The sequence below is a fragment of the Astyanax mexicanus genome, chromosome 12, assembly GCF_023375975.1.
Source record: "Astyanax mexicanus isolate ESR-SI-001 chromosome 12, AstMex3_surface, whole genome shotgun sequence".
Taxonomy (NCBI): Eukaryota; Metazoa; Chordata; class Actinopteri; order Characiformes; family Acestrorhamphidae; genus Astyanax; species Astyanax mexicanus.
The window spans coordinates 11,027,635-11,054,151 of NC_064419.1; the positions used below are offsets into that span (position 1 = coordinate 11,027,635).

Sequence of the window (26,517 nt, forward strand, 5' to 3'; positions counted from 1 at the left end):
ACAATCTGTGTGTGTGTGTGTGTGTGTGTGCATGGAGAGTTACAGTTCCACAAAATCAATGTTACAGTGCATAAAGGACCCACACACAGAGCAGCCCACTCATACGGCCTCAACCATTCATACACTAGCATTCATTCAGACACACACACACACACACACACACACACACACACACACACACACCACTAAATGTTACAGCCTCAATCCCAGACATAAAACACTGCTGAGGTAGACGTGTGACACACACACACAAGCACACACCATACTTCATCCAAAAAATCTTATCAAATCTCAATATACAGTTGTATGAAACAGTTCTGCAGGAAACTGTAAAATATATGCTTATATATATATTTTTTTCTACATATATGTATATAGATACAAGGTGGTTGCATGCCAGCCACCATTATGTTAAGTAAGGTTTAATATTTGTGCAGTATGTTGTATTTTAAGAATTAATAAAAACAAATGTTCTGCAAAAATGTGGAGCATTTAATATTTTATTTTCAGTTTAAAAAATGAACAAGACTTATAAAACTGTTGCACACAACTGTACATAGATCATTTTATTAATATTATTATAATATGTTGTTAAATATAATTTTATAATTCAAAAATCTTTATTTTTTGTTTAGAGTGTATTGGACAAAAACACTGAACATTCTAATGTCTAACTTAATATATTAATAAGACAAGCCAAGTGATTCCTATTTAAAATGACTACATCACAATGAAAATGTAAATGAAATGTCAAAAGCTTTTCATTATGTGTAAATGAAGACTAAAATAGACTAAAATCTCCCTAAATTAACAAAGAGCAACATTTTTAAAAAATCTCTTTTTTAATATGAGGTAAAAATGAGGTTTTGTTACAATAGTGAAGATAAAAGATATAAAAGCAATAAAGTACAAAACACTTCATAAGCTCACAAAAAAAAAAAGATCTTTACAGACTCTTTATCAGTGGTGATGTTAAAGACATTATGGTTCTAAAGAGGTCGTTTAATTTCACAATTGAGTTGCAGACTAAACCTGGATTTAACAGAATATAACTCTAAAATTATCACCTAATATAACTAAGACCCGGCTGAATAACCATCCCTCTTTCTTCTCTCTCTCTCTCTCTCTCTCTCTCTCTCTCTCTCTCTCTCTCTCTCTCTCTTTTTTTTCTCTCCCTCCTTTCAGGGCTGTTTAGAGGAAATTTGTTCCTAATCGAGCCGACAGTATGAACTCTTAAACACCTTTCATTCTGCAGATGTGTGTGTGTGTGTGTGTGTGTCTGCGAGTGTGTGTGTGCGTGTGTGTGTGTTTCTAATCAATTTCCTTCATCCAAACAAGATTAAGCTAATCTCAGCCTGGGGGGCAGATACACTTAAGCAGATTACCTTGATTTTAGAGCTGCGTCATTTTTCGCGGGCCTTTGGGAGGTCGAGCGGATGCGGGCCTGCGGAGGGGGCGGGGCTTTTGGCCGTTTCTGACACGGCTCTTCCATTGGCTGTAAATGTGTGAACGTAGCTGGGTCGGCGGTCATGCTGAGCTGTGGTTTACCGTGGGCAGAGAACACTCTGAGCTGGATCCAGATGTGCTCTGCATCGCTCTGAAAACACACTGGGCTGCTGCTGGCTGCGATGGCTGGAGTCTCAAAACTCAGAGGCAGACGCTCATTTGGAATGTTTTTGAGATATTTTTTATATATTTAATCTTTTGACTTTTATCATATCAGTGCATATTTTAGTATTTTAGTCTGACATTAGTTTTTTTTTTCCAATTGCTAAACACAGACTGGTTTTACTATACTATTTAACATGATTCACAAAACCACCCAACATCCAGACTGCAAAATATATCCTCATATATGCTGCAAAATATATATAAAAAAACACTGCAGCCAAAACTCCATAAAGCATTATGACAATCAGACTTTTATTATATATTACCAGATATATGTCTAACCAACTCTAATACACTGCTGATCATAATGAAAAGCTCTCTCATCTTTAGCCTTAACTTTAGATTTAACAGATTATTTAATAAACTAAAAATCTACAAAAATAAAAAATATATATATATATATATATATATATATATATATATATATATATATATATATATATATATATATATTCACAACCTATTTCCATACTGAAAAAAATATAACATCTCAAAAAATATAACATGCATCAAATAAATAGAAATAATGCATTACAATAAGCAGAAGGGTGTTCTCTCTACAAGTTCTGTAAATTATTTTACTTAAAAAAAACAGGATTTATTATCAGGATTGTTCAAACGTTTGCGAGCAATTTTTTGTCAGTGTTCTCATTAAAATTGATCACATTTAGTTGCAGATTAATAGAAAAGTTTGTGTTCAAAATGAAAAACTGACCTGCTGCTGATTCAGGCTTAAAACATCAAAAAAAAGTTTGGAACAAAATGTACTTTTGTAATCCATTTTTATTTAAAAGTAATAAGCCTGAAGCAGAATGATCATAATGAAATTAAAAGCTTGCTCATCTTTAGCTTTAACTTTAGCATAATACTGAAATAGTTCAAACTGTAGAAAATTCCTTATATTCCTTAGATTTTTCACATGCATGCTTAGAAATGTATGCAGATAAACACACACAGATGTTGTGTAATTTAGTATTTTTCACCAAACCAGTCAGTGCAACATATGCACAGCAGATATATTTACGCTAGACTGAACAAAAAAAATATGCTTACGAAAAAAGTCAATAACAGAAGAATTGTGCACAAATATATATATAGATAAAAGGAGCTCATCTGTGTTTTTATAGAGCTTTATATAGCTTAATTGAAGTGGTTATAAGTAATATTGATCTTTGAGGTGTTTGGTCAGGTGGTTCATCTACAGGTGCATCTCAAATAATTTGAATTTCATTGAAAATAACTTCATTTCTGTAAAATAAATTTGAATCTCATAGATTCTATAGATGTATTGCACGCAGAGCAATCTATTTTAAGTGTTTATTTCTTTTATTCTTTTATAAAAAACAAAAAAGTCAGCATATCAGAAAATTCAAATATTTTATTAGAACAATTGGTACTTTTGGCAGTATGGGCAGTGTGCCAAGTCCTGCTGGAAAATGAAATCTGCATTTCCATAAAATGTGTCAGCAGAGGAAAGTATGAAGAAGGTTTGGAGAGCTGAAATAGATCTGTGTGTAATACAGTTCTATAATATATAATATATAATAAGTTTCACATTTTGAACTGAATTACTGAAATAAAATAACTTTTCAATGATATTCTAATTATGTGAAATGCACCTGTACTGAGCAATTAGCTGATGTGTAATTTTGATATGGAAACAGTGTTTTCATCATTGTTTATATAAGATTTTTGTGTCTTATGTAGAGAACTGAGTTTAATGTGTTTATACAGTGCATTTTTTAATTGTAAAATGTGTGTAAATGAGTGTTGAGAAGAGATTTCAGAAGAAGCTATATCTATATGTGTGTGAGTTTAAATAACTGAGCTATGCATCTCATTTTAGTGTGTAAGCAATTGAACAAAAAAACTGTACCACTTTAAAATAAGACTACCTTTATAAAGGGTTTATGAATGGTTTACAACTAGTTTTTTAATGGTTACTAATTAGGTTGTAAATGCCTTAAAAATAATTAATAATCAGTTATAACACATACGTAGAAAGGGCAACAATATAGATGGCTGTGGGTTCACTATTTGGAAAACAACAGGTCATTTTTGCCCTTTCTACGTATGTGTTATAACTGATTATTAATGATTTTTAAGGCATTTACAACCTAATTAGTAACCATTAAAAAACTAGTTGTAAACCATTTATAAACCCTTTATAAAGGTAGTCTTATTTTAAAGTGGTACCAAAAAACTGTAATACAACACTTGATATTACACTTATTAAGCAAAATAAAATCCACTTTAATGTAAAAAAAAAAGCCTGCATGAGTGTTTCCACTTAGCAAAGCTCACACTGGTCATTCTGAGTATACATTATAGACGATTTTTCCTGCTATTCCAGCATGTCTGTCATTATTTTAGCAACGCAGCTGTGTCTGGTTTCCCCTCAGAGGCACCTGAGGTAAAAACTGACCAATAGGTTCCAAATGACCGGCTACATCAGAGTAAAACGTGAGCAGAATAAGAGAAATAGGATCAGACAGGATGGAAAAGAAATGTCATGAATATGAGATTTGTATGAGGGTCCATATATTAATTCCTCATTCCTAAAAAAAATATAGAACTCACAGTGTTTCCCACGAACGCAATACTCCCCCACAGATGCTCCCCCATAGATATTCTGATATAGTTATAATGATAAAAAACTACATATTATAATCTATTATCATATTATCTCAGTGTACTGTGGATAAGCTGGTCTTTCAGAGTAAAGTGAATATCAACTAAACTAATATAATTTGTTCTTTTTTAATTTTGCATCATTTCTATCAGATATAACAGTACCAATGGTAACACTTTCTAATAATGCCATCTTTATTAGACTCTATAACTGCATTCATAATATATTATAATGCATTCATAAGGCATTATAAACATGGCTATAAATATTTATAAAAATGCATGACCCACTATAGCCATGTTTATGAAGCATTATGACGTGTGATCATAATACATTATAAGCTGTGTTTATCATATATATGTTAAAATAGTATATATCTATAATCCCGTTAATTATCTAGTCCCACAATGAAAGTCTGTCGCTTTACTGTTATAGAGCGCACAAAGACCTGTTATAATACATTATAATTGACTATAACTAATATTATATTTAAGACAAGTATAATTCATGAGTGGTTAAAAATATATTTATAGGATTACTGAGGGTGTGTTTATAAGTTGGAAGCTTTTTTAGTCATGATAAAAGCCTACAAGCTGGGACTGAGTTTCTTGGTATTGACGTATAACATGTTATAAACACAGGTATTAATGCATTATAATCACAGTTCATGATGCATAATAAACATGGCTATGATGAATTATAGAGTTTTATAAATATGTATAGTCATGTTTATAATGCCTTATGAATGCATTATAATGTGTTATGAATACGTTTATAGAGTCTTATAGAGATGACATTCATAGAAAGTGTTGCCGTACCAATTTTATAACTCTGAAACATCTTCTGATTCAGTGTGTTTTCCTCAATTTCTTTATTTGATGTATTTTCTCTATATTTCATTGTAGATTAATATTAAAGACATGAAAACAATTAAGGGGCACATATGGAATTACGTAGTAAACAGTAAAAAAAAAAAGTGCTCCATATTAATCCCCTGATATAAACCTGATGAACTGAGATGGTGATTTGAGGTGATTTAATTGAGATGAGCTGGAGCTTTACATTGTAAAGGAAAAGCAGCAACTATTGTTCAGCACCTCCAGGAACTCCTTCCTTCAAGATGCTGAGAAAACTATTCCAGGTGACTCTCCCTCATGAAGAGACTGAGATTAAAATCTCACCAGGAGTGTGCAGATCTGTCCTCAAAGATAAATGTGATACTCAGAAGAATCTAAAATATAAAACATATTCTGAGTTTTTTTTTCAGAATAATTCTAAATGTGTTTCTGTAGAGCTTAAATATAGTCTTCAATATTAAATCTACAATGTAAAAAAGTATTTAAAAAAAGAAAGAAAACACATTGAATGAGAAGGAGTGTGTCAAATTTTAAATATATAAAATATCAATTCTGTCCATATTTCTACTAACTTTTTTCTTTTTTACCAGGTCCTAAAAACTGAATTCTCTTATGTAAAGCCTCAAACTTCATTTCTTTGTAGTTAGCAATGTAAATACAGTAATTTCACCATAAACTATGAGCTGCTGAGACTGAACAGTAATGCATGTAGTAATTTAGGACTCCACACGCAAATCAAAACCATCATAAACCAAAACTGATGTCCTCACCACAGTGCAAACTGAACCAGGACTGTTGCATAACACCCCATACAATCTCTCTCTCTCTCTCTCTCTCTCTCTCTCTCTCTCTATTCAATTTCAATTTTCATTTTTAAAATTTAAAAATAGCTTTATGGCATGAATTGCAATTAACAACTTTTGCCAAAGCAACAAGAAGTTATTATACAAAAGGTAAAAAAATAAATACCAATACTGTTACACCTTAGCCCATGTCTGTCTTGTGTTTCTACCTCATTTGGTCCCATGTGCTCCTGCCCCTCTGTTTACCTGTCATGTGTTTCCCAGCCATGTGCTTCTGTTGTGTTTTGGTCCTGTCTCCGCCCTAGCCCCACCCTGTCATCAGTCATTTGTAACTCCGCCCCCTCATTACCTCCACAGGTGTCCCTAGTGTGTGCCTGTGTTTAAATACCTCGTGTGATCCTTTGTTCTCTGTCGCGCTTTTTGTTTGACCGTGTCCTGTTAATCTTTCCAGATTGTGTTTAAATGTTTTGTTTAACCTCAGACCTGCTGTGTTTTTTGTCTTCAGTTTTCCAGGTTTGCTTTATGTAGTTTGTTTCTTTGTTATTTTGGCCTGTTTGTTTCAGTCTTTTAGTTTATCTTCTGGTGTATAGTGTTTGTTTCAGTAACCTTTTTCTTTATATTTCTTCCTTAGTGTTTTGTTAGTTCGTTTGCTGTCTGTGATCAGGTTTGTATGATACCTTGCTGTGTGTCTGTCAGGTTGGTTTTTTGTTTCTAGAGTTACTGGTTTCTTAGTTTTGATTAAACTTTAATCTCATCTTTGTTATTTTAGTTATTTCAGTCTTGTAATTTTGTCTTGCGTTTACCCGTGTTTGTTTTCTGTTTATTTTCAGTGAAGCTTTGGTTTATGTTTGTTTGTTTGTTAGTTTGTTTTAGTTTGTTTATTTAATAAATAATATTATAAATATATTCTGCGCTTACGTCCATCCCTCCTCTCACTTTGTAACAAATACATATCGAATATATATATTAACATATCTTATATATAAAAGTAAATCATATAAATAAATAATAAAAAAGGATAACTGAATAAGATATTAATTATTTAAGAAGAGTTGTCTCTATCACTCTCTTTTCTCTCTCTCTCTTTTCCAATTATTAGTGTTAGTGTTCTCCTCCAAGCGTGTAGAGCTGTGTAGTGCTGTTTTGCAGCAGTAAAAAAAAAAACAGCTTGGTAGAACTCAAATATAGGCAGATAGATTGTAGGTGAGAGAGAGAAAGAGAGAGAGAAGGAGAGAGAGAGAGAAAGAGATAGATCATTAAATATAAATATAGGCAGACAGACTGCAATTGGTAGATCAGACAGACAGACAGACATACAGACAGACATACAGACAGACAGACAGACAGATAGATAGATAAAAAGGATAACTGAATTAGATATTAAATATTTAAGAACAGTTGTCTCTATCACTCTCTTTTTCACTTTCTCTCTCTCTCTCTTCCAATTACCTAGTTTGATTGAGTTAGTGTTAGTGTTCTCCTCCAAGCTTGTTGAGTTGTCTACTGCTGTTTTGTAGCAGTTAAAAAAAAAAAAAAAAAAAAAAAACAGCTTGGTAGAACTGTGTGACAGAGACATGTCATGACATCTAGCCATGCCTAAGCTAAGTTAAAAATTGTATAAATAAATAAAAAACAACAAATGCATTAATTGAAACATTCTGTTAGTCACAAACAATCTGCACGTTTGTTTTTGAGTGATCTGACATAGCTTTAGCTAATACAGTAAAGCAACACAATACAGGAAGATGATAAATCCTGTACCTAACAACTTATATACCTAAAAAGTTATATACAGCCCATTCCCTCCCCTTATGCTCCTCACTCCAACTCACTCATCTTTAACTAGATGACCATACATAACCTCCTCCACCTAACAACTATGTTCTGATCAGCAACAGTTAACCTATTTAAATATAAAAAACAGACATCTAACAGTTAAGACTATGTTATAAAACATCATAACTACAAAAAAGCAGTTTATAAGAAGCAACAAACTCCATTCCTTCATCTGTTCCCTTTTCCCTCTCTCCTCACTCCACCCCGAGCAGACCCGTATATTAAACCACTACAGCAGTTTCCTTCCAAATCATTTCTTTAATAAAAACATGTGTCTTTTAATCATACTGTAAAGCTATCCTCTGCATCACTGTGTTTTGCTTTTGCTCCGCGCAGTCGAAGCAATAAAAGTGAAATATGGGCTGAATTGGGACAAAAGTGGCCTGCTCGCTTTGAGTCTCAGGGCTGAAAAAAAAACGAGAACAGCGTTCGATTTCTGGCATCTCAGGCCCCCGTCGAGTCCAGTGATCAAAACGTCAGGGTGAGTTAATAAAAGCTTGTTATGTTTATTATACGGTATCAGTGGAGGTGTTGTGTTTTAAAGTGGGAGCCCGTGTGTGCAGACAGGAAAAAAAGGTAGTGGATGTTTGGGAATATGGGTGTATAATATTTCCACACAATAGGTCAGAAATCACAGGCACAACACACACAGACAAACCGGGCCTGACACTGTTCTACAGAGTTAGATCTAATGCCTCTACATGGAGCTATATAGAGATGTTTCAGTACCTTTTTAACAAGGTACATGCACACACACAAACTTAAACACACACACACACACACACACACATACATGCGGCCTAGTCTTATTCAATAAAGAGGGAAATGTCTATGAGACGCTTTTTTTTCTATATGCTTTTTCTAAATTTCCACCTACTTGATGCAGTCATCACAGTCTATGTTCCCTGTGGTCTCCTTTATGGTTCTCTCTGAGATGAAGGCTGGATATTCAGTATCACACGGAACCAGCATCGTCCGACCATTTCTGTGGGCTAGAATGAGCGAGAGAGAGAAAGAAAGAGAGAGAGAGAAATGGAGAAATAGTTAAATAGAAATATAAGCAGACTGATTGCAAGATAGATATACAGAGAGTGAGCGAGATAGATAGTTAAAAAGAAATATAGGCAGATAGATTGTGTGTAAGAGAGAGATATTCAGAGAAAGAAAGAGAGAGAGAGACAGAGAGAGAAAAAGAGAGAGAGAGAAAGAAAGAAAAATAAATCATTAAATAAAAAAATCTGACTGCGATTGATAGATCAGACAGACAGACAGATAGATAGATTTAAATATGTGCAATAGAGATACAGGCCTAGATAGATAGATAGATAGATAGATAGATAGATAGATAGATAGATAGATAGATAGATAGATAGATAGATAGATAGATAGATAGATAGATAGATAGATAGATAGATAGAAATAAGTGCAAGTGAGCAGATTGCAAGAAAAAAAGAGGGAGAGAGAGAGAGAGAGAGAGAGAGAGAGAGAGAGAGAAATGATGTGACCTTAAACTATTGTTTTCTGGAAGTGGAATATCAGTGTCTCAGGCAATCCATCATGCAGAAACAGCTCTAAGTATATGACAGCTGAACTCAATTCAGTGCCAAAGGAAATCGCCAGCATGTTTGTTTAGTTCTGACGCCACCTAGTGCTCATAAGTGTCACTGCATCAGACCAGGTTCACACTGTACTCACACAGTGCGATTTAATGCAGTTATTTTTCAGGAATCACCAATAAAACAATACACTAAGAGTCAGGCTGTATTGTATGAAACGTAATATGCATTTGATTTGTGTTTGGAGCAGTCTTATATTTAAAAAATATTGAAGAACCAAACAGTAATCAGTATTACTGAAAATCTAGGATTTAAATAGAGCTCTTGTACGAAAGTTGTGTACAAAAAGTACAAAAACATTGCATAGGTCATATTTCATGCTCACAATGTTTTTGTTTGTTGTGTTTGATCTATTTTCTAATGTTTTAAATTCAACAAATTCAACAGTGTCTTGACTATGATAATTTAAGGATTTCAGGAATTGACATCAGTCCTGGACTAAATGTGTTTTATACTAACTAAAAATTATTTTCGAATAAATTGCTAATTATTTAGCAATTTATACTTGATAAATATCGAAAATTTAATATCAATCATTTGAATAATTTGAACAGGGTTATTGACAGTTTTGCATATTACAAATATTTAATAATAACACATACAATTAAAAATATATTTAAAAAGTGTTAAATTATATACAGCTCTGGAAAAAAATAAAAGACCACTTAATGATGATGTTTTTCCTTGATTTTCCCAAATTGAAAACCTCTATAATATAATCAAGAGGAAGATGGATGATCACAAGCCATCAAACCAAACTGAACTGCTTGAATTTTTGCACCAGGAGTGCAGGCATAAAGTTATCCAAAAGCAGTGTGTAAGACTGGTGGAGGAGAACATGCAAAGATGCATGAAAACTGTGATTAAAAATCAGGGTTATTCCACCAAATATTGATTTCTGAACTCTTAAAACTTTACACATATGACACTTTTTTCTTTGCATTATTTTTTGTTATTTTAGCCATTTCTAATTTTCTGCAAATAAGTGCTCTAAATAACAATATTTTTATTTGGAATTTGGGAGAAATGTTGTCTGTAGTTTATAGAATAAAACAACAATGTTCATTTCACTCAAACATAAACCTATAAATAGCAAAATAAAAACCAAATAAAATAAAAATATTTGTTTTTTTCCAGAGCTGTATATGTATTTGATCATAATTAAGTAAATGCAATCTAAGTAAAGTTTAGCATGATCAGAATATTTAAAATTAATGAAAATTATTATTATTATTATTTTTTTGTAATTTATTTTTTTATATTTTTTATATATATTTAGCTCTATTGTCTTCAGTGTGCATGCAGTCAAAACTACAGCCTCTTTATCACGTGTGCACTACTAAAATCAGGCCTAATTCAGGGCTTCTTTCACTTTATTAGTGCAGACACGGGTAAATACTGTGTGTAAGCGGATTGTCAGAGGAATGAGGCTTAAATGTAGATCTTTAAAAGTCAGCGTTGTCTCGCTGCAGCGCTGCCACGTTCCGTCTGAGCTGAGGCACGGATTTGTTCAGCTTGGTGAACATGGCAGATTTGTCCTGCTGTTGGTTTTATTGGTGTGGATCAGGTTTCTGTGCTGAACTCTGCTCTGCAGGTAAACGAGTACAGCAGCAGCAGCAGCAGCAGCAGACAGTGGTATGTGAAACACTGCAGGAGGAAAGCTTTAAAACAGGGCTATCTGTGAGAAACAATGAACACAGGGTGGAAAACTCAATCAGTCAATCAAGTGCCCAACAGCTCACTCCATTCTTTAGATTTTAAATAAAATCTACATTTATTTCTATAGTATAGAAAATATCAGCAGTACTTTTAAATGTAAAAGCATTTAAAAAATTGCTCAACATAAATATAAAGCACCTTTTGTGTTCACAAAATAGTTATTATTAGTTAAATACATATACCAATACATTTTTCAGATTTACTGTAAATGTACACATTATTATACATATAGAGGAACGTTAGCCTTCACTTTAAAATACTTTTTGTACGACTTATAGAAAGATTTTTGATGTGAGGTGTTTTCTTTTTTCATGATGTGTTGTAGTGCTGCCTGGTTAAAATTTTAATTTAATTTATAAAATTACATTTTTAAAAATGTGTGTTAAAAGTGTTTTGTGTTTTTTTTTTATTTAATTTTGGCATTTAAATGGTTCATTTAGCATTTTTTCCATTCCATGTTCACTCTGTGTTCTTGGGATAACTCCACCCTTTTAAGAGTAAATTAACCTTCGAAATCAGTGACATCACAAATTCAAATGAAAATTAGCTAAATGAACAAATTAAATGTCAAAATTAAATTTAAATAATAATAAAAAAAACACTTTCCACAGATTTTCAAATATATATATATATATATATATATATATATTGCAACTTGCTGCTGCATGTTCAGCAATAAATAAGATTAATTTCACCTAATATTTCTCATATTGTCACCATAATGTAGCCGAGGTAATGCTTAAGCTTGTGCGGGAATTTTTAATTTTTTTTTTTGCAATACAAAAAAAACAAATAAATAAATAAATAAATAAATAAATGTAATTCTTCATTCTTTAAAGACCAAGGCTAAAAATGTACAACTTTATCCTTGAGAATTACAGACAGATTATAATCCAGTGTACTTGTCCCAGTCCCTTTTAAACTAATGGACTATGCACATACTGTGTCAAAGCAATGTTTCCAACATTCATGCTCTCCTAAACTACATAAAGTCATTCATCAAATGCCATCAAATTGTCGCTAAAATTATTGTTTTGCTGCTTGTCATGACCAGACAGACACATGTATGCCAAAAAATTTAAATAAAATAAAAATAAAAAATGACTGAGCTGTAATATATATATAATATATGTGTGTAGTCTATTTTTTATGATTATTTTTTGTGTTTTTAAAGAGTATTATGTTTACTGTGTTATGTTGTGTGTAGATAGATTGATCACATACTGCAGCACCCAATCACATTAAGAACAATAAAATAGTATAATAACTCTACAGTAGTAATATATTGTTTTGTCTTGTATTGTATTATGTCTGTGGCACGTCGTAAGTGATTGTACTAGTCTATGGGAATGGGATAAGGTCTCGGGCGGCTCAAGAAAAATAACAATACGATAAAACTACACTTACAATAAAGTGCGGTCTAAGTCTGAGTCCTTTTATATGTTTTGAGGACCAAACTTTCACAGTATTCTGATCCTCTGACAATAACCCATAGAAACAGAGCAAAAGTAACAGTCCAACTTCTCTTCCAATCAAATATAGTCTTTTGTTCTCCTTTAAACTGAGTTATGACTTCTGGATCATGGGTAAAAAAAAACGTGTTTTACTGCAGCCTATGGTTTGTGTGTGTGTGTGGGTGTGTGTGCATGTGCATGAGTGAGTCAGAGTAGAAACTACATGGGATTTACAGAATTTATAACAGTGGTATGTTATAGGAAAGCCCACAGCCAGGTTGTGTAGGATTTACTGAGATTGGACTGTCTCTGGTTCACTGACTGTAAAGACAGAACCTGATGAACACGCTTTGAAATAAGTTACGGCTTAAAGTGCCTCAGCCTGGCAGAACCATGTCTGTGTTATTAAGAGCGGATATTGCTTCTAAAACACACTTTTCACAGATCATAAAGTGTCTCGCTCAATAGCCACCAGAGCCACACACACACACACACACACACTGTATGTATAATGTATACTTGTACAGGTCATTTGAGGTAAACCGTGTTTGGCATTGCTGTCCCTTTGAATTTCCTGTAAGTGTATTTATTTCTAAACTTATAATGAGCTGAATCAGCCCAGACCTTTGTGTGCAGTGATGGTATAGTTACTTTGAAAAAGTAATCTGATTACTGATTACTCCTTTAAAAAGTAACTTAGTTACTTTATAGATTACTTGATTTTAAAAGTAACTAAGTTACTTTACAAGTTACTTTAGATAGAGATAGATAGATAGATAGATAGATAGATAGATAGATAGATAGATAGATAGATAGATAGATAGATAGATAGATAGATAGATAGATAGATAGATAGATAGATAGATAGATAGATAGATAGATAGATAGATAGATAGATAGATAGATAGATAGATAGATAGATAGATAGATAGATAGATAGATAGATAGATAGATAGATAGATAGATACTTTATTGATCCCCGGGGGGAAATTCTTGGCATCCAGCAGCAGGTTACACAATACACAAAGTTAAAAAAGATAAAATATAAAATATAAAGATACATATAAATACAATCAAATAAGAAATAGAATATACAGTGTAAATGTACAGTCTTCGTGTGTGTGTGTGTAATGGAGATGGAGAATGGAGGTAGTGCAGTTGAACACAATAGACAGTGAACACCAGTTGATGTGCATAATGTGAGGATAACTGATGTCAGCCAAACAGAAAGTGCAAATACAGTTATATAATAATTTAAATTAAATTAAGCAGTGCAAAAGATACGTAAACAGTGCAAAAGATACGTAAACAGTAGATGAATTAACTAGTGAATGAACTACTAGTGCAAAATATGGTAGAACTATAAAAAGTGTTCTAGGCATCAGCAAGTCTGAGAGTGTGTTCTAGGCATCAGCAAGTCTGAGAGTGTGTCCATAGCTGGGGGTGTGTCCATGGTGTGGCCAGAGTGGCCGGAATGAAAAAGTTTCACAGAGTCTTTAGTTTGCTGTGCTGAGAGGAGTTGAACAGTCTTATGGCCTGAGGAACAAAAGACTTTCGGAGTCTGTCTGTGGAGCAGGACTGGGACAGCAGTCTGCCGCTGAATGAGCTCCTCTGCCTGGTGATGGTGCTGTGCAGAGGGTGGTGAACATTGTCCATGATGTTCAGCAGCTTACTGAGGGCTCTCCTCTCTGCCAGTGGTGTTAAGGACTCCAGCTCTAATCCCAGCACAGAACCAGCTTTCCTCACCAGCCTGTCCAGTCGTCCAGCATCCCTCTTGCTGATGCTGCCTCCCCAACACACAACAGTGTAAAAGAGGACGCTGGCTACCACAGACTCGTAGAACATCAGGAGGAGTTTCTGGCAGATGTTGAAAGCCCTGAGCCTTCTGAGGAAGTACAGTCTGCTCTGAGCCTTCCTGTAGAGGGAGTCAGTGTTCACTGACCAGTCCAGCCTGTCGTCCAGGTGCACACCAAGGTATTTGTAGGATTTGACCACCTCCACGTCGACCCCCTCGATGGAGATTGGCCGCTGAGCCGAGGGCCTGGACCTCCTGAAGTCTATGCACATCTCCTTGGTTTTGGCGATGTTCAGCTGCAGATGGTTCATCTTGCACCACACCACAAAATCCTCAACCAGGGTTCTGTACTCCCTCTCATCACCATTACGCACACACCCCACGATTGCAGTGTCGTCAGAGAACTTCTGCATGTGGCATGACTCCGAGTGGTATTTGAAGTCTGATGTGTACAGTGTGAACAGGACTGGAGAGAGAACAGTCCCCTGTGGTGCTCCTGTGCTGCTGATCACTGTGTCAGAGGAGCAGTCCCTGATCCTGACATGTTGTGGTCTCCCAGTAAGGTAGTCAGTGATCCAGGTGACCAGGTGCATATCCACCTCCATCTCCATCAGCTTGTCTCTCAGTAGTAGGGGCTGGATGGTGTTGAAGGCACTGGAGAAGTCGAAGAACATGACCCTCACAGCACCTCCCCCCTTGTCCAGATGAGAGTGAGCTCTGTGCAGGAGATAGAGGATGGCATCTTCCACTCCCACCTTTTCCCGGTACGCAAACTGCAGTGGGTCCTCAGCATGGTGGACCTGAGGTCTGAGTTGGTCCAGCAGCAGTCGCTCCATGGTCTTCATCACATGAGATGTCAAAGCAACAGGCCTGTAGTCATTCAGCTCCTTCGGGTGTGCCTTCTTGGGAACAGGAATGAGACAGGTTGTCTTCCACGTGGCAGGAACTCTCCCTAGACGCAGACTGAGGTTAAAAACATGTTGGAGGGGCTCACCCAGTTGAACAGCACATGCCTTGAGCATTCTGGGGCACACTCTGTCCGGGCCAGCTGCCTTCCTGGGGTGAAGTCTCCTCAGCTGTCTCCTGACCTGGTCAGCAGTAAAGGTTGGTGGACTGGAGGAGATGATTTGTCTGCCAGTTGATAGTGTTGATGGTGGTGATGATGAAGATGGTGGAGGTGAGGGTGATGATGGTGCTGATGAAGATGGTAGAGGTGAGGGTGATTGTGCTGATGGTGATGAAGATGATGATGGAGGTGAGGGTGGTGGTGGTGGTGATGATGATGACGGTGATGATGTTGATGAAGATGGAGGTGAGGGTAATGGTGGTGGTGATGAAGATGGTGGAGTTGGAGTTGAAGGTGATGGAGATGGTGGTGGTGATGGTAGAGATGGAGAAGATGTTGGTGATGCTGCAGGAGGGTAGGAGGAGGGGGCAGCAGGAGCAGGACAGTCAAACCTGTTGTAAAAGTTGTTGAACTGGTTTGCTCTGTCCACACCGCCATCTACTGGGTTGCCGTTGTTGTTCTTGCACCCAGTGATGGTTTTCATTGCACCCCAGACTTCCTTCATGTTGTTGTCTTGCAGCTTTCTTTCCACCTTCTTCCTGTAAGACTCCTTGGCCTCTTTAAGACGTACCTTGAGTTCCCCCTGTACGCGCTTCAGCTCTACCAAGTTTCCGTCTTTGAACGCCCTCTTCTTTTGGTTGAGGAGGTCCTTGACGGAGCTGGTAATCCAGGGTTTGTTGTTTGGAAAGCAGCGTACAGTCTTTGTGGGAACAGCAACATCCATACAGAAATTCAAGTAGTCCGTAACACAGTGAGTCACCCCCTCAATGTCCTCACCATGTGGGTGCAGCAGCACGCTCCAGTCAGTGGTGTCATAGCAGTCCCTTAGGGCTTCTTCTGCTTCAGGAGACCAGACTCTGAATGAGCGTGTGGTAGTGGGCTGCCTCAGTACCAGTGGTTTGTACTGAGGCTGCAGGAACACCAGATTGTGATCTGATTTCCCCAGCGGTGGTAGTGGAATAGCCCTGTATGCATCCTTCACATTAGCATACAGCAAGTCTATGGTCCTGTTTTTCCTGGTGGGACAGTCCACAAACTGGAAAAAGGCAGGCAGGGTAGAGTCCAGCGTTACGTGATTAAAGTCACCAGTGATCACATAGAAGGCGTCAGGGTGCTGTGTCTGCAGCGCTGCGACGGTGGAGTGGATGACGTCACACGCCGCCTGCACGTCCGCTCTCGGCTGGATGTAAACACACACGAGGATCGCGTGAGAGAGCTCCCGCGGCATGTAATAAGGTCGGAGACTCACCGCTAACAGTTCAATATCCCGACAGCAGATCACCTCCTTCACGTACACATGTCCAGGGTTGCACCATCTGTTGTTAATAAACAGCGCGATTCCTCCACCTTTCCGCTTCCCGCAAAGCACCGGGTCCCTGTCCGCCCTCACTGAAGAAAAGCCGGGTAGCTGCACGTTAGCATCCGGCGTGTCGGGGGTGAGCCAGGTCTCGGTGAAACACAGCATGCTACACTCCCTGTAGAGCTTCTGATTCTTCACCAGACAGGCTAGCTCGTCGGTTTTGTTGGTCAGTGAGTTAACATTCCCCATAACCACCGACGGAACTGAGGGTTTGTACCTCCAGCGCTGCTCCGACTTCTTAGCCTTTAGCTTAGCCTTTAGCATAGCGCCGGCCCTGCAACCTCGGTACCTCCTTCTCAGATCATCCGGTATTGTGTGGACAATGCCCCCACGTCCCGCGGGTCGGAGGGCTAGCAGTTCTTCCCGGGAATAAACACGGTATTCCTCGCTGCCCCGCATATTTACACCAAAAATATCCTTAGGATATAAATAAGATGCACACTAGACGTGTGTAGTAGCACAGAGACGATAAATAAACGTAAAAAAACTCAGAAAAACACACAAAGAGACGGAGCTACTGGAACAGGCAGCCACTCGCGTCGGCGCCGGAAGTAGTCTTTATTAGTTACTTTCAGCAGCTGCAGACACCACCTCCCGCCGCCTTAACATAAACATTATAACCAGTTTTGCCAATACTCCCTTTATTGGAAAATGCATTTTTCACAGCAACAGTGTATCTCGAGACATTTAAAGTTGAACTATTTCCTGAAAAAATATATATTTTTATAAAAATATAAGGCCATTTCTCCTGAATTAACTTAACATAATTTTTTTTTATAAAAAATAAAATATGGTCTTTCTTGATTTCACTTAACATAAATACTTGTTTTTATAAAAAATATAAAATAAAGAATTTAACACTGTAAATCTGAACATTGAACCTGTTGTTCTCTGCAGGGCAGCAAGGAGTGGTTTATAAAACAGAACCGTGTATATGGTCTAGGCCAGGGATCACATATATTCGGACTGCGGTCCGGGTTCGGATCCGGACCCAAACCAGTAAACTACTGAGAAGAATTTAATTTTGACAGTGTTCATTTAAAGCACCGGAACTTTTCTTGTCTTTGCGGTATACGCGCTCTGCGGCACAGTAAACTTGCAGACCAATCAAGCGTGGTGTAAAATCTTCAAACACTCTCCTCGGCCAATCAGATCTGTGCAGACCGCTGCCCTGGCTAGTGAATTGGAACGCTGCGGGAAACAAGCTCAATTTTATTTATGAATTAAATGCAATGACAAACTGTTTGAGAACCCAGAAAAGTATAACAGAACAGTTATCAGATTCCCCCTCAAGGAGGCCCCTCCCACTAGTTACTGACAGTAGCCAATCAGCCAGGTTCATCATTCCTGCAGCCGGCAAAATATAAACCTTCAGAAATCATGAAGTGATGGAGATAAAAAAATAAAAAAACAAGAAGGCAGTAAGTGATAATTGACTCTGGATACATTTGTTTGAGTTTATGTGGGCATGTGTGTGTGTGTGTGTGTGTGTATGTGTACGGACAGTCACATTGACAGTGACGCAGTATGTATAGTGAGAGTATAAGATGCTGTGCTAATCTAATTATATTTATTTGTCTGTGCTAAGTTTGTACTGGTGATGTACTTAATACTAATATATATATATATATATATATATTTCTGCAATAAAACTGTATTACAGTGATATTTGCTAACAAAACATATTTTTTTGTTGCTCATACTAATTAAACTGTGCTGGTAAACATTACATGTGTTATAAAGCTAAAACTATATTTAAAACTATATTTTAAAAGTTGACTTTAGTTGGTTTAGTTTAGTTTAGGTAAAATACCTTTTAACAGTTAATGCCTGTTTTTACCAGTTTATGTATATCAATCCTCAAAATAAATGTGATGTGAAATCTACGCTTTTAATGTTTTAATGTTCAGTTGGACAGCTAAATACAATTATACATTAATTACGATATAGAGTGGTGAAAATAACATATGACTAGTATACTCAGTATAAATTCAGTGCACATTTATATTATTTTAAGTCCAAACAAGTAGTAATTAAGTATATTTTAGTGGTTCCAAAATAACTTGCATACAGACCTATTTCAGCATAATTTAAGGCTCATGAGCACCATAAATATTAAACTTATGTCAGTGTTTAGCGAGTGTGCTCACTGCTCTCTACTCTCTGATCTGAAAGAGAGCTTCCCTACTTCTCCATTTACCCTGACCTCACTCACACATGGACCGGCTGTGACTGACTGACTGGCTCTCCTTCACTCAGGATGAAGGCAGCTGTGTGTATTCACTAAAATGCGAAGCATCGGCTGTAGGAATCACTAAAAACATCTAAAAGCATTGTTTTTTTATTGAAGTTATGCATACTGGTACTGGTACTATGCTCAAGGATTACATTTTCAGTGTGTCTTTGCTATCATAACGACGGGAAAAGTATCCCACATCAACTAATTCTCTTAATTAATAGTCATAAGGTGAAATAAAACAAGCAGCGCATCACTTGCTATTCGCTTTAAGAAGCAGGTGAGCTCTGACTTTGGCGGATTGCTATTTTAACAGCCTGAATATTTCCAACGCATTTCAGCAGAGGATACTGACCTGTTTGTTCATGCTGTGAAGGTGCACGATAGATGCATAGATGATATACACATATGTTTTGTTTAATTAACTGCAAATCTGACACTTTATACGTTTACATTCATCCTAACAGACACTATTTTGTTGTACATATCTGTACAAACTACATTGTAATAAGTAACTTTTAATACCCAGATGATGAGAAAATTACTCAGTGTAGTCAATTACTAATGGTTAAGTACTTAATCAATTACTGAATGGCAGCTATAGTAAAGCGTAATGAACAGCTACCTAATGAATTATTATTATATAATTAATTAATAATTATCAACACACACACACACACACACACACACACAAAAACACTGAAACATACCCTTAACAGTGAAGTCAGAGTACCACCAGCCGTACAGATTAAACTCCAGCAAAAATCTGTGGAGACAAGAAAGTCACAGGTAACAATTAAGAAAAATAAGGAAATAACTAAATGAACAACAGTGTGAAATGTGACTTTAGACTCAAAACTATAATCACACTAACAACATTTAATTCAAATATTGCTACAACTCCAAATCAGAAAAAAGTTAGGAGAGAAGATAAATAAAAGGATATTTAAAAAACAGTTTTTAGTGGTCTGCATTATTTTAACTCACTTGTTAATACACATCCATTCCTGAAGTTGGGACAGTAAAATATTTAAAAATGGTTTTCCATTTTGCAACACTAAAAGTTATTAGTTTTAGCAAAGAGGATACCAAACGATGAATGTGCAACAGTATGTGGTCATCTTAGTTGCATTTGTCACTTCAGTTCACACTTTCTCTTAGGTAGGTCAGGACTACAGACAGGAACAGACCTAGAATACTAATTTTTCTGACCCTAATACCTGTTTTCACGGTGTGATTGTTCACCCCAGATTCAATGCCAATTTGAGACATGGTAAAGTTACTTTCTGTTTAGTGCAGTAAAGTTGCAGCAGATGACATGTCTCTCCAAACCATCACTGATTGTAGAAACTTCACACTAGACCTCAAGCAGTTTGGACTGTGTGTCTCTCCACTCTTCCTCCAGACTCTGATCTCTTCATTTACAAATGAAATGTAAAATTTACTGATGATCAGTGATGGTTTGGAGAGTCATGTCATCTGCTGGTGTTGATCCACTGTGTTTTATTATTAAGTCTAAAGTCAGTGCAGTGTTTTTCCACAAAATCTTACAGCACTCCAACATTTATGGAGATGCAGATTTCATTTTCCAGCAGGACTTGGCACACTGCCAAAAATACCAATTGATCTTTAAATATAATATTCAAATTTTATGGGACACTGGTTTTTGGGTTTTCATTGGCTGTAAGCCACAATCATCAACAATAAAATAAATAAACGCTTAAAATAGATCACTCTGTGTGTAATACTTCTATATAATATACGAGTTTCACATTTTGAAATGAATTACTGAAATTAAGCAACTTTTCACTGATATTAAATTTTTTTCAGATGCACTAGTAATCTGTTGTGACTTAAAAGGGCACTTCTGGAGAGGCAGGCTGAGTTGAGTATGAGTGAGACCATTATCTTTTTCTCATTGTGTTTCTGTCACCAGTTTTTTGTGTAGTGCTGGTTGTAGTGGGTCAATTTGTATAATCAACATTGTCGATTATAGTGATACATACATAAACAAATTCTTCCAGACCTTCTTTGGTTGTGGAACACTGCTCTTGAAACATTTCAATACTTTTCTCACACATTCGTTACAAACTATCCTCTGCCCATCTTCGCTGCTTAAAGACTCAGCCTTTCGTGGATACAGCTTTGTATCATTATTTAGATTATTTTTACCTCACGGAGGGAATTAACACAAGTAAATGAGAACAAAATAAACATAAAATATCTTGGGGGCGGCATGGTGGCTCATTGGTTGCCACATTCACCTCCTAGGGCTGGGGTCTTGGGTTCAAGTCCCTATCTGGGTGGAGTTTGCACGTTCTCCCTGTGCCTGCCTGCATGGGCTTCTTTCAGTTTCCGCCCACAATACAAAAACATGGATAAAACATGAGATAAATTGGGGACTCTAATGGTACCCAGAAAAATGTAATACTCCAAATTGGCACTCTGTGCTGGGTAAATGGTGTAGTGCCTGATGCAGTCCTCCAGGTGGACGTTGTTTCTGGTTGAGAGTATGCTGTGCATGATTGACAGCCGCATCTCACTGGTGTGTGGAGGAGTTCTGAGTATAAATGGTTGTGTGTAAAACGTGTAAAATATAAAGAGTCTTTGGGTTTATTGAAAGGCGCTACATAGGTGTAACTTCATTCATTAATTAATTTTTTGGGTTCACACTGTCAGTAACATTTTCTGACTCGGGGTTATATATATATTTTTTTTCCTGACAATTTCTGCAATCAACACCACAGTTAAGCAACACATCGCTAAACAACAAAAACAACAACAATGTAACCAATGTCAGCACCATGATGTCAGCCCACCCAGGAGTAACCGATGGTGTAAGCTCTGCAATGGCATCAGGTTTATAGAGGCATTCTGGGATTCCCCCAGCTAAGCTCCATCAGGCTTATGTTAATTTATGAAGTTTTGGAAGACGCTGCTGCCAAAGCCTCGTGCATATATCACCAGACTAACGAGAGGTCTGAGAAAAAAAAAAAAAAAACACAGTCGGTTTCTTACATGACAAGCTCGGTCAGCAGCCACTTGACGGTTGCGTAGAAGGCGAAGTACGGCTGCAGGGAGGAGGAAAAGCCATCAATCAGAAAACAAACAGACAACAGTCAACAACAACAAGACCAGCGTGAGGCTCACGCGGCCACACAGATACTGAGAGACGCAGAAAAACACTGAGGGCGTATTAGAAATGAAGGGTGTGTGCTGCACACTGATGCACATGCACACACACACACACACAAGCAGGGTGGTGGAGGTTTTTTACGCCGCTCCACGGATGTGGCTTCCCCTCATCACTGAGTGGGTAGACCACCCGAGAGAGAGGGATGTAAAAAGTGTGAGAGAATGGAGAAGAGAGAGAGAGAGTGATAGAGATGAACAAAACACAGGGAGGAAGAGTGAGATAGAGAGAATTAACTCTGTGAGTGTGCAGAGATGAGGCACATGAGACACATTCACTCCATTATAACATTCTGCAATATGATAACATTACTGCATCCATGTGCATTATTATTATACATTTTTATATATTTATTAAGTTGGATTAATTTATGTTTATACTCACGTCTAACAGCCTGCTTGAGCCGTCGCTGCTCTCTGCGTAAATCCTGCAGATGGCCTGATAGTCATACAGAGTCACCCTGATTCAGAGACATAGGGAGAAAGAGAAAGAGACAGAAAAGAGAAAAAGAGAGAAAAGAGAAATAGAGAGAGAAAAGAGAAAGAGAAAAAGAGGCTTGAACTTGAATTTCAATATATTTTATTAAGGAATTGCATAAGGGTCTAAATATAAAAGGACAGAGAAAGGGGGCGGGGTTCTCTAATAAGTGGTTGCACTGAAACACAAGCTGAAACAGTTACATAATACAGTACGCTACCCTTCAGATGCCAGCCTAATCTTCCAAATTGCTCATTTTGCTTGTGCCACTGATACACCCACCAAATTACAATTAAAGAGAGAGTGTTTGTGTGTGTGTGTATTCACAGTCTAGAAAAATCATAATCAGAACACAGACCGTCTGAGATTAAATCTTATCAAATCTTTTGATAATGTAATAAATTTCTTAGGTCAGGTTTATTTAAATAGCATGCATTTGAGGGCAAGAAAATGTGTTAAGAATGTAGGTGTTATTTTTGATAAGGAGCTCAGTTTTAAATCACACATCATGGCTACATGAAAGACAGCTTACTTCCATCTTCGAAACATTGCTAAGGTTCGGGACATTCTCTCTCCAACACATAGTGAGAAGCTTGTTTATGCATTTATTACTTCGAGATTAGATTGTTGCTCTTCCAAAAAGCTCTATTGCACATCTGCCAGGGTTATGTATTGTAGGAGAAAAAGTAATCTTATTACACCTGTTCTCTATTTATATTTGTATATTTTTACGATGATTGCCGATGTTTTAATAATTGTAATAATCCATGATTTTTTTTTAAATGTTCATGGTCTGGTCTGTAAAGCACTTTGAGATGTATTCATGTATGAAAAGCTATTATTATTATTATTATTATTATTATTATTATTATTATTATTATTATTATTATTATTATTATTATTATTATCAGAGTGCATCAGACACAGAAAACAAAACATATCTTATCATCTGATTTCAAAACTGATAATTATGCAGTATACGATTAGATATGCAGTATACGAAAGGAGAGAAAGAGATAAAAAAAAAAACGAAGGAAACAAAAACTTGTAAGAACAAAACCAATGAACAAGAAAGAAAGAAAGCATTGTGTCAGTGAGCTGGCTTAAGAATTTAAATGTATGATTCAGTACATTCAATTTGTTTTGCATAAAAAACAGTAGCTCCATTACAACATAGTACATTAACAACACAACATATAAGACACAACTATTATAAAGAAGAGAAAAAGTGAAAAAAAAAAAAAAAAACATGACTCACTCGCATCACCTCACCTCACAAACACCTTGGATAAATATAGATTTGGCACTGTGTTCTGACACAGTATAACATCTGAATAATTTTACACATGTATAATATAGGCTCATTTGTTTTACATAATAATTGTATATAATAATGAATGATAACTCCTGTTAAAAAAGTACACCTGTAAACTGATCAAAAGTTTAGAGCACCCCTATTGTTTATACTTTTTTCATTTCATTTTTTATTTTCTCCTAGTTTAGACTTAGTTTAATGGTGTTAAGCTGAGCTAAAGGCTAAAGCTGTTGCCAGGTGTGACAGCCAGACATGACTCTTCCTGCACCAGTTTTCTTTAGTTTCCAAGCGTCTTTTAAAGGTGTAGGAAACAGTACTCACCAATCTCTGGCTTCATCTGTAATTTCTCTAAAGAAAATATTTATATTTCTAATAGTTACAGATTTCTGTGTGTTTTTCTAGTTATTATGATGAAAGTGAAAATGTGCTCTGAGTAAACTGACATTTTTTAGAATAAATCAACCAATAACAGTAGATAATAATGACGTTTGTATATGTAGGTTCATGCTTATAGAGATCATTTACTTTTTACTATTCTTTTTATTTTAAAAGAAAATGATTTATTTGTAAAGTAGGTGGGACTGCAGACGAGGAGTAGGACAGTTTTTGCTGATTTTTGACAGGAATGGGTGGGAGCGGGACAGTTCTAGCAGGGCTGGGTGGGAGTGGGATTAAAAATTGGTCCTGCTCAGACCTCTAGAGCAGAGAGGATATCCTCTGATAATTCAGCCTCCAGGCGAGGGACGGGCAGTGAGATGGCTTAGGAGTGTAACTGTATTTTGTATGAGAGTAAAATTTAATGTATTTATGTATGACGCTTAAATATTTTATGACTGATAAAACTCTGACACATATTATTTATAGGTATTACTGAATTTATTTCATATCTCTTATTTATTATTTCATCTTAGTTTTAACAGTATGTTTGTTTATTGCTTCTAATGCTTGACAGAGACATTAAGCATGGAGTCAATTGGTTTAGGTTTATTTGAGAGTCAGAGAGTCCTACTCTGTTGATGCTAAGTCTCTGCAAGTACTAGATAAGCTGTCTGTGTGCATTTGCACATCTGTATAAGCAATGTGTGCTAAATGCATTCATTAAAAGGGGTTAATTATTGTTGTCGCAAGTTTGATGTTTGATTTATTATTGTATGAATGAAACAATAAAAATTCATTAGTAAAAAAAGGAACACATAATGAATCATGTAGTAACTTAAAAGGGTTAAATAATGCAAAAAAACTCTTAGGTGCTCTTATCTGTTGTTCTGTTAACTTGTTGTTTCTGAGGCTGGTAACTTTGACGAACTTATCCTGTGCAACAGAGGAAACTCTTGCTCTTCCTTTCCTGGGGCGGTCCTGATGAGTGCCAGTTTCATCATTAGTTCTTGAAATTCTTCTTGTTCATATTGACTGAACTTCATATTTTTTTTTATCATTTTTTCTTTACTTAGTTAAGTAGTTATTGCCATAATATGCATTAGAACATTAAAAAAAATCACTATATTCACTGTATACATGTAACTCTACCTCTTCACAACTTTACAACTGATGCTCTCAAACACATTAATGCCAAGCTCAGGCTACAGGACATTTTTGTCCCTCACAATGTTCACTATGTCAGATTAAGCAATTATTTTTGTTTTGTGTACTTCTCGGGGGACTGGCAACACTACACGTTAGTCACCGATCAATCATCGTCCACGTCCTCGCTTGAGTTCAAAGGTCATCGCAGAGGGGAGAAGCATAGAATCTGACAATCACGGCTACAGAAGCACTTTGCGTGTTGGAAGCGCTTTTGTGCTCAGAAAAACAAAAAAAAGAGGGAAAAGCGAATGTGGGCTCATTCCTGGGTGACCCAAATGGACATGGAACATGCTTTTGTACTCCAGAGAGAACTCAAGGTATATGGTAAAGATGGAGCTACTTAGGTTTCAGTACATGTAAACAGAATATCTCATGGATGAAGTAGATTAATAGATGATTAATAGATTATTCTTATGTTTCGCTGGTTCAGAAAACTGCAGGAGCACCGTCCTGCTTTCTTTTCCCGTGTTTACATCGGTGCGCCACAGAACCTTTGTCGCTTGCGACACTGAAATTCGGATCCGACGCACACAATGTGTCGGTGCCGACAAAATCGGCTCAAAATCGGGCTAAAATCGTGTAGTCTGATCCGGGCATTAGAGGCAAGAAATTCAAGTATTTAACTCTTCATGAGTTCAGCACAGCTGTTAACTGAAAGTCTGAATTCCAGGTGACTCTACCTCATTAAGCTGACCAAGATGTAAAAAAAACTAAGCAAGTCATCAAAGCAAGATATGCTACTTTGAATAATCTAATATATAATATTTAACTCTTTGGATGCTTAAATATGAATATAGTTGAGTTGTCATCTTGAATAAAAAGCCAGTGTCTTTACTGAAGGATCATTTATGAGCAGTTTTTGAAGAGTGTGGGTCTGTAAGTATGTTTCTGGTAACGTCTGTG

The 26,517-nt window shown here is 36.4% G+C and overlaps 1 protein-coding gene across 1 annotated transcript in view; it reads right to left on the reverse strand.

The window, feature by feature from the left end:
- The window catches only part of cacna2d3a (calcium channel, voltage-dependent, alpha 2/delta subunit 3a), a 413,801-nt gene that overhangs the window by 17,496 nt on the left and 369,788 nt on the right, over positions 1-26,517 (reverse strand). The window contains exons 32-35 of the mRNA XM_049485574.1: positions 22,623-22,698; positions 22,064-22,116; positions 19,756-19,811; positions 8,677-8,791 (exon numbers count right to left, since the gene is read on the reverse strand). Of these exons, the coding sequence (XP_049341531.1) occupies positions 8,677-8,791; positions 19,756-19,811; positions 22,064-22,116; positions 22,623-22,698 (300 nt within the window). The remainder of the gene's footprint in view (positions 1-8,676; positions 8,792-19,755; positions 19,812-22,063; positions 22,117-22,622; positions 22,699-26,517) is intronic.